Source organism: Papio anubis, chromosome 12, assembly GCF_008728515.1.
Source record: "Papio anubis isolate 15944 chromosome 12, Panubis1.0, whole genome shotgun sequence".
Taxonomy (NCBI): Eukaryota; Metazoa; Chordata; class Mammalia; order Primates; family Cercopithecidae; genus Papio; species Papio anubis.
The window spans coordinates 123090336-123098840 of NC_044987.1; the positions used below are offsets into that span (position 1 = coordinate 123090336).

Below are 8505 nucleotides of genomic sequence, written 5' to 3' on the forward strand. Positions count from 1 at the left end.
TTGCATACAGGGCTGGGCGTGGGGCGGCTGGGCCCGGGGCGGGCAGGGGGCGCGAGGGTGCCCGCGGCCGCAGCTGAAGTTGGACCGAGAGCCGGCGACGACCCCGCGCCGGGGTCGCAGGTGACGCGCGAGGGATCCCAGGTTAGCGGGTGGGGCGCCCCTCAGAGGCCGCCCTCCCGCAGGGGCTGCGGGGGATCGGGCTGGGCAGGGGCGGCGGGGCTCGGACGCCCAAGTTGGAGGGGACGGGGGTGGGGTCGATCCCTCCGCCCGCCCACCCGGCAGTCCCTCCAGGCGCAGGGCAGCCCCTGCCCACCGCACACTGCGCTGCCCCAGACCCACTGTGCGTGTGACAGCGGCTGATCTGTGCCTGGGCAGCGCGACCCTCCTGGCCCCGTGACCCGGGTCTGGCGGGCAGGCGACCGGCCACACGGGGACGCGAGGGCAGCTGGACACTGTGGGGAGGGGGTGCCCTGTGGACGGGGTGTGCCTGTGTGGCCACCAGGGACGGCGGGTGGGGGGAAGCGGAATCATTGGGGGGCTTTGCTGCCCTCCGCTTACTGGGGCTGAGGCTGGGCCAGATACCCTCTTGGAGGGAACTTTGTTTTCCTTGTGTGTCCAGGGTACCGGTGTGCGGAGTTCCTGTTGCCAAGCCGAAGGTGGCCCTGGGCAGGCACAGGTGTTGTGGTCATATCTTGAACCAACAGGACCATCCTCCTGAGGGCCACCCCTGGGGACTTCCTCCTGGAAGAGAGTGACGGATTTGGTGCTTCTGTGTTTCTGCTGCTTCAGTGGGGCCACTGCAGGAATCGGCGCATGGACCCTCCAGCGGCCTGTCTGCTGAGCCTGCCTTCTGAAGTCCACTGTGAAAATCAGGACCAGGGCGAGTCCGAGCCTACAGGCCCTGTCCCCCCTCCCCAGGTCTGCAGGAGTTGAGGGCTGCACCTGCTCGCTGGAGAGGGAGAGGCAGATTTAGTGGATGCCTGGCATGGACTCAAACTGGTCTTTGGAAGCTCCCTGTCCTGACGGGGTTGCCTGTCACCACTGCGTACCGAGACTTGCCAGGATCTGCACCTGGGAAAGGCTGTGTGTGGTCTTGGGGTCCACACCTGCAGAGCTGACTTACTGCCAGACGGTGACTTACTGTGGGCCACGCTCAGTGAACCGGGGTGTCCTCAGCCGGCCCTACAAAGCACTTCTGTGCTGGGGATGAGTAGGAACTCTGGGCGAGAAGGGCGCCAGCACTGCCCCTCGATACAGCCTGGCTCTGCCCTCTGCCCATACTTATACCAGGTGGGATCTCTGCCCTGCATCGCCTGGGGATTGGCTGGGCTTGGGTCCGCCCTGCTGTGGAACTGTATGATTTTAGGGAGCCCAGCCTTTCCTCACATCAGCACAGTTCACAATATAGTTTTCAAAGTATAGTTTAAAACTCAAAAGTAAACTTTTCAGCAACTCAAAGGTTTGCTGAGTGATCTGAAGCATTCTGGCAACTTTTTGGGGCCATGGGATTTGGTTCACCTGAAACAGCCAGTGAGACGTGGTGGCTCGCATGCATCCCAGTGCTTCAGGGGCCGGGAAGGCGGGTGATCGATCACTTGAGATCAGGGTTTCCAAAGACCAGCCTGGGCAGCGTGGTGAAACCCCGTCTACTAAAATACAAAAATTAGCTGGGCATGGGGCGTGGCAGTGGCTCAAGCCATAATCCCAGCACTTTGGGAGGCAGGCAGGTAGGATCCGCAGTCCAGGAGGGTCGAGACCATCCTGGCTAACAGGTGAAACCCGTCTCTACTAAAATACAAAAACCTAGCCCGAGGCTGGCGGTGGCGGCTCCTGTAGATCCCAGCTACGGGGAGGCTGAGGCGGAGAATAGCGTGAACCCGGGAGGGCTTGCAGTGAGCTGAGATCCGGCCACTGCACTCCAACCTGAGGCGACAAGCGAGACTCCGTCTCAAAAAATTAGCTGGGCATGGTGGTGGGCACCTGTAATCAGCAGCTACTGGGAAGAGCTGGGGGCAAGGAATCACTTGAACCTGGGGAGGTGGTGCAGCCAGAGACTGAATTATGCACACTCAGTCTGAGTGGCAGAGACTCTGTCTCAAAAAATAAAAAATGAAACAGCCAGTGAGGAGGAAGGCTCCCCGCCTTACCTACCCCGGAACACAGCGGCTGCTGGGACACCCTCTTGGTGGGGAAGAAGGCCGGTTAGCTTCATCAGAGCTAGCAGCAGCAGACCAGGGACGGGCACCTAGGCAGTGGCCTCAAAAGGAACAGGTGTTCCTCAAAAACACAAAGGAATAGCGTGTTGCATTCTCTGCCAGCTCCATGCCTGCTTCCCATTGGGGGGCTGGGGCATGTGGGGCAGAGCTCATGACCCCCAGGAGGACATGGGGGTGGGCTCCGGATGGCACCTGGTATTGCCCCCTGCTAGCCTGTGTGACGGTGTGGAGGGCTGGTCACAGAGGTACAACCATCCCTCCAGAATGTCAGTGGGGGCTGTGGATGGAGGATTAGGCCCCTCAGACCCCAGGCCTGCTGCCCAGGCACAACTCACTTGGCCTATGCATTCCAGGCTCCACCCCTTGTGACCCTGGGCTTAGCTCCATCTGGGGCCACAGGTCAGGCAGGTCCAGGCCCCCAAGGACCTCCCAGGGACAGGCGACTGTGAGCCGGGCAGACAGGAGTGAGGTCAGGTGGGGGTTCCGGCTTGCTGACGCCAGTGTTTGGAGGCTTCCGCTGCTGCCTGGCCTCCCTGCATTCCCTGTTCCCTGCCTCAGGCAGGAAATAACCAAGCTGAGTTGCACCTGCACAGCAGTGAGCTCCTGGTGGTCCTGGCCTCTAGGAAGCCCTGTGGATGGCTTCCCTGCCCAAGTTCAGGACTTCCTCGTTCCCTTTGTCTGCTCCAGAGAAAGGGGGCAGCACCAGACCCAGATCCAGGGCCACCCAAGAGAAAGCTGAGTCCATCCCAAACTCGCCCACTCTCAGAGCACAAAGACCCCATGATCTAGGGCAAGCTTGTCCAACTGTCAGCCCATGGAGTGGCTTTGAATGCAGCCCAACGCAAATCTAAACTTTCTGAAACACTGTGAGGTTGTTTTTTTTTTTTTTTTTTTTTTGAGACTGAGTCTCCATCTGTCACCCAGGCTGGAGTGCAGAGGTCCAGTTTGGGTTCACTGCAAGCTCTGCCTCCTGGGTTCACGCCACTCTCCTGCCTCAGCCTCCTGAGTAGCTGGGACTACAGGTACCTGCCACCACGTCCAGCTAATTTTTTATATTTTTAGTAGAGACAGGGTTTCACCGTGTTAGCCAGGATGGTCTCGATCTCCTGACCTCGTGATCCGCCCACCTCGGCCTCCCAAAGTGCTGGGATTACAGGCATGAGCCACTGTGCCTGGCCAACATTGCAATATTTTTTTTTACGATTTTTTCTTTAAGCTCATCAGCTATTAGTGTATTCCATGTGTGGCCCAAGACAATTCTTCCAGTGTGGCCCAGGGAAGCCAAAAGATTGGACACCCCTGACCTAGGGCATCCCCATCCTCTGTCCCAATCCTACCCATGGCTGTACCCAGGTGTAGGGGTCCCCCACATTCTTCTCTAACTCTAACCATGGCCCCTGGAGTTGGGGGTGTATGGCTTACCCTGAGGACCAGGAGAGGTGACAGCTAGCCCAAGGGCCCAGGCAGGGGCTGGGCTGGGATGTGGACACGATTTTTTTTTATTTTGGAGACAGAGTCTTGCTCTGTCACCCAGGCTGGAGTGCAGTGGCGCGATCTCGGCTCACCGCAACGTCCACACCCCGGGTTCATGCCATTCTCCTGCCTCAGCCTCCCGAGTAGCTGGGACTACAGGTGCCCACCATCATGCCCAGTTAATTTTTTGTATTTTTAGTAGAGACAGGGTTTCACCATGTTAGCCAGGATGGTTTCGATCTCCTAACCTCATAATCCATCCACCTCAGCCTCCCAAAGTGCTGGGATTACAGGTGTGAGCCACCGCGCCTGGCCAATTTTTTGTATTTTTAGTAGAGATGAGGTTTCATCACGTTGGCCAGGCTGGTCTCTAACTCCTGATCTCAGTTGATCCACCCCCTTCAGCTTCCCAAAGTGCTGGGATTATAGGTGTGGGCCACCGTGCCCGGCCCCTGCCCCAATTTCAAAGCTTCAAGCTCATAGCAGACATTTCACACCCACCTGGGGAGGAGGGGGGAGCCCCTGCCCACTAGTACCCATGCCCTCCCTGGGGTGGTGAAGTGGACTGGGCCTGGCTGACCTGAGTCTGGGACCCGCCCCCACAAGTTCTCAGTAAACCTGACGGGCGGGTCTAGCTTGTCCTGGTGTCCTCAGTTCCTGCTGCTGGTGGGGCCCAGGCAACAGGATGACGGAAGTCAGGTGGGAGGGGGTGCAGACAAGCCCAGGACAGTCAGGCTGGGCTGAACCAGCAGGCCCACCAGGCTGGGGCCTCACAGGAGAGCCCCTGGGGTTAGGTGAGGCAGAGCAGGTGGAATGTGGAGCCCAGGAAGCCCCAGCCCGGGGCCCTACTGAGCACTGGTGCCTGAGGGACCCAATTCTCAGACACTCCAGCTGTGGCATGCCCCAGGTGTCTCACGGTACTGCTCAGTGGCACCCCGTGGAGGCTCAAGTTCAAGACCTCAGACCCTGCCCGGCGCAGCTTCGGCACACAAGCCGCTTCCGGCAGTTTATTGAGGTTTTCACGTTGGGGTAGGGGAAGTGGCACACACGTGCTTTTGCCGTGTACACACAGTGAAGGACCCCTCCCATAGGCAAGCACATGCTCACAGCTTGAGCACACTGTCCATGCATCTCCTGTCCCCAACAGGCAGTCATGGCCTTTGGGGCCTGGCAGGTTCTGAGCTGGCTACGCCCCATGCTTTTCCAGGGTGCTGGCAGACCGGCAAGGACTAGGGCAGTCCCCCCCGTACCCCAGCTCCTGAGGCCAAACCCAGGGCTTCCCACTGTGTGGGGGAGGAGCCCTCTGTGACCGCCAACTCTCCTTCTGTGGTCTGGGCAGGCTGGTCTCGAAGCCCTCACTAGGCTGTCACAGAGGCTGGGGTTGGGCGGCCAGAGGACACCACTCTGGGGCAGGAGCTGCTGCTACCTCCAGTTCTGCTTCATGGGGGCCACTGCGGGAGGACACAGGCTGAGGTGGCTGCGGCCACAGGAGGGCCCAGTGCCCCAGGGGGAGGTGGAGCACAGACATACCCTCGGGGCCTAGGCTGGGCACCAGCATGGGACTCGGGGGGGTGCCCAGGAGGGACTCCTCTCTGGCTGAAGGCAGAGGGCCCTGTGGGTTGGGAAGTCAGCTTGGAGTGGGGCTGGGCCAGGTCCTCACCTCCCAGCCTCCCCCAAGAACCACTCCGACCTGAGTGCCAGGAGGGCCCCTGTCAGGCCGTGGGGGCGGTGGCAGCGCAGCCCCGGTCTGCTGGATGAACTGTTGCAGGTTGCACTGACGGAGTTCCCGGTTCAGTTCCTCCAGCTCCTGAGCCTGAGCCTGGGGGCACATGGGACCCTCAGGAGGTATAGCCACAGGGCTCCATGCTCAGGCCCCAGAGGGAGTGCTCTCCTGAGTCGGACCCTGTGACCCCCATATCTGCCGGTGTCAGGGGTGGGGGAATGACAGGGGATCAGGTCCCCAGGCTCACCTGCCTCCCGAGTAGGACCCTGTGACCCCCATGTCTGCCTGTGTCAAGGATGGGGGAGTGACAGGGATCGGGTCCACAGGTTCACCTGCCTCCCCAGTCGGACCCTGTGACCCCTATATTTGCCCGTATCAGGGGTAGGGGAGTGACAGGGGATCAGGTCCCCAGGCTCAGCTGCCCCCCAAGTCAGACCCTGTGACCCCCGAATCTGCCGGTGTAAGGGGTGGGGAAGTGACAGAGGAACAGGTCCCCAGGCTCACCTGTAGGGCTCGCTCTGCAGCCTCCAGGGCCCGGCTCACCAGAGCCAGGCTACCCTGCACCTCCGCACTCTGCCGCTCCTGAACAGCCAGGTCCTGGCGCAGGCGCTCAGTGGCAGATGCCATAGGTGAGGGGGGCCCAGGGGCCTCTGCTGCCAGCTGCAGCTCAGCCTCCAGGGCACGGGCCTGAGCATCCAGGGCCTGCAGCCGGGCGGCATGCTCAGCAGTGGCCGCACTTAGCGCCTGCAGGCGTGCCTGTCCCTCTCGCTCCCGGGCTTGCTCCCGACGCAGTTCCTGTTCCCAGAAGGCCTCGTGGCCCAGCTCCTCAGCGTTCCTCTGCACCCTGAGCTCCAGGCCCCGCAGGTCTGTGCAGCAACCTGGTGTGGGTGTCACAGGGGCCGCAGGCCCAGGGTGTGAGAGGCTGGGGGCTGGCCCGGGGGTCAGTGTTTTGCGGGGCTCACAGCCCAGTGCTGCCCGTGGCTTTGCAGGGAGGCTGGCACGAATTGGGCAGCGTTCCGGGGGTGGACAGTTGTCTGAGGAGGGCCTCCCAGCCAGGCTGGGCCCTGTGCGCCTCAGGACAAACTGGACATCACTGGCGAACTGTCCGCAGGTGGCCTGGGCGCCCACTGGACACTCCTCTGGCAGCAGCTGCCGCTCCTTCTCCCTAAGCCGCTGCACAAGCACAAAGCGGCCAGTCTGGCCTGGGGGGGAGAGGAGAAGATCAGCCTATGTCCCCCCCCGACTCTCTGTCCACCTGGTTTAAGGAATTGGGGAGGACCAAAAGGATCAGCAACCAGTCCCACTCTCCTCCCGGGAGTGCCACGGGGCTGGACCACTCTCCTTCCGGGGGACCATGGGGCCGGACCACCATGTCCCACTTCAGCTCTACCTGCCCAGCCTGCCTAACCCCAAGAGGACTCACCTATTGCTTGGGCCAGTGCGATGACCACTTCCTGGCAGGTGGTCTGCTCCGAGACCCCACAGACCACACGCTGGATGCCATCCACCCACACCTTCAGCTCCATGGCCGCCAGCCCCAACAACATCCCTGTTCTGTGGGGAGGGTGCAGGCCACAGGGTCAGGACCTACCTACCCCTATCAAAGCCTGGTCCTCCTCTCTTCCTTCTCCTGGCCTGCCCTAGAAAGGGCTGGGCTGCGACCCCTCCGCATGGGCCCAACCCTCCTGTGCCAGCCCCACCCGCTGGCCACACATTCCTAGGGTGGCGGCCCTCCGGAGCACGCATCCTCCCCCACTTCACCAGCCTACTCTTGCCACGCCCGCACTCCCGGAACAAGGAGAATCATTAACCAGATCCAGGATTTCCTGCCCGCCTCACCTGGCTCGGAGGGCACTGCCCCCTCCCCGGGCGGCGCGAAGGCGCCCGCACGCCAGGCCCCGCGGCCGCCGCCATGGGAACGCCCCACCCGGACCTGCTCAGGCCGCAGAGGCGCTCGGGGTCGCGACCAAGACCTCGACCCTGCAGATCGAGCGGACTCCGGGTCTGAGCAGCCCCAGCCAGCCCGGGGAGCCCCGGCGCTGCCGCCCAATCGCTGCACTCGCCCCGAAGGTCCCGGTCCCCGCGGCAGGCAGGGATGCCCGCGCCGCGACCCCAGCCTGGCGGGAGCCAGGGCGTCCCCGCTCCGCAGGGCGGGCGCAGGTGCGGCACCGCCCCCGCCCTCCGTCCCGGCATCGCGGAAAACTCTCCCCAGTTGGAGTCGGCGCCCTGCCGGCTAGAGGCGCGCCCCGCACTCGAGAGGCCCCGGGACCCCGCGCGGCTCACCTGGGCGCTCGCCAGCCTCTGTACCCGCTCAGGCGCCGCCGCAACCTGCCGCCCCCAGCGCCGCGGCGCGCCCCGGACCCGCGCCCCCATTGGCCCGCGGCCCGCACGCCCCGCCCCCAGAGCCTCTATTGGCTGCTCAGCGCGGGTGTTCCGCCCCCTCCCCCGCACCCATTGGCTGTCTCTGTCACGCCCCTCCCCGACCCATTGGCCTGCCGCCGCGCCCCGCCCCCAGAGACTCCAGGTGTGGGCGGGTCGCAGGGAGGGGCCGAGCCGCGGTCCCCGCCCCCACCTCCACCCCGCTAACAACGCGGAAACGCGGCGGCTGCGACCCGCGGGCGGCGCGTCGAGGCAGGTGTCCGACCCTGCTCCTGGGCCGACTTCGTCAGCAGCCTTCTAGTGTGGCGGGTTCCCGCCCAGGGAGGGTCTCTGGCCTGGGATCCCGCAACCCCCGCCTGCGTTGAGGGGCAGAGGGGCCAGCCCCTCCCCTCGCTTCCCGGGCCAGCCTTTGGAGCCTACCGCAGCGGCAGTAGCCTGGACGCACGGGGGTCGCGGGGTCGCAGGATCACCAGTCGCGGCAAGGGAGGTAGAACTCTGCGGAGCTGGCGGGCGCCGAGCCCTGGTGCGGGAGGTGCCCGCTCAGGGGAAGGCCCGGACTCTGGCTGAGGCTCTTCTCCTACACCTTCCTGCCGCTTTTGGACCCAGTGCCAGGCCTTACGCACAGTGAAGCTGGCTGGAAGCCGCTCCTCCACCCCCTACCCTACTGTCCCGCCCAGGGCCCCGCAGCCTCGCGGTCATTGATTGCCATTGTGG

The 8505-nt window shown here is 63.4% G+C and overlaps 1 protein-coding gene across 4 annotated transcripts; it reads right to left on the reverse strand.

The window, feature by feature from the left end:
• Positions 1-4669: 4669 nt before the first annotated feature.
• On the reverse strand, positions 4670-8316 carry RASSF7 (Ras association domain family member 7). 4 transcript variants are annotated; one of them, XM_017948114.2, is made up of 6 exons: positions 7696-7785; positions 6836-6966; positions 5917-6614; positions 5380-5508; positions 5220-5301; positions 4670-5140 (listed from the first exon to the last, which is right to left on the reverse strand). In XM_017948114.2, the coding sequence occupies exons 2-6, from the start codon at positions 6957-6959 to the stop codon at positions 5112-5114; spliced, it is 1062 nt and encodes a 353-aa protein (XP_017803603.1). In that variant the 5' UTR covers positions 6960-6966; positions 7696-7785; the 3' UTR covers positions 4670-5111. The 4 variants fall into 4 exon arrangements, with proteins under 4 accessions (XP_017803603.1, XP_009183459.1, XP_017803604.1 ...); XM_009185195.3 differs by lacking the exon at positions 7696-7785 and adding an exon at positions 8212-8316 and having other exon boundaries at positions 4670-5301; XM_017948115.2 differs by lacking the exon at positions 5220-5301.
• Between the last annotated feature and the right edge of the window lie 189 nt (positions 8317-8505).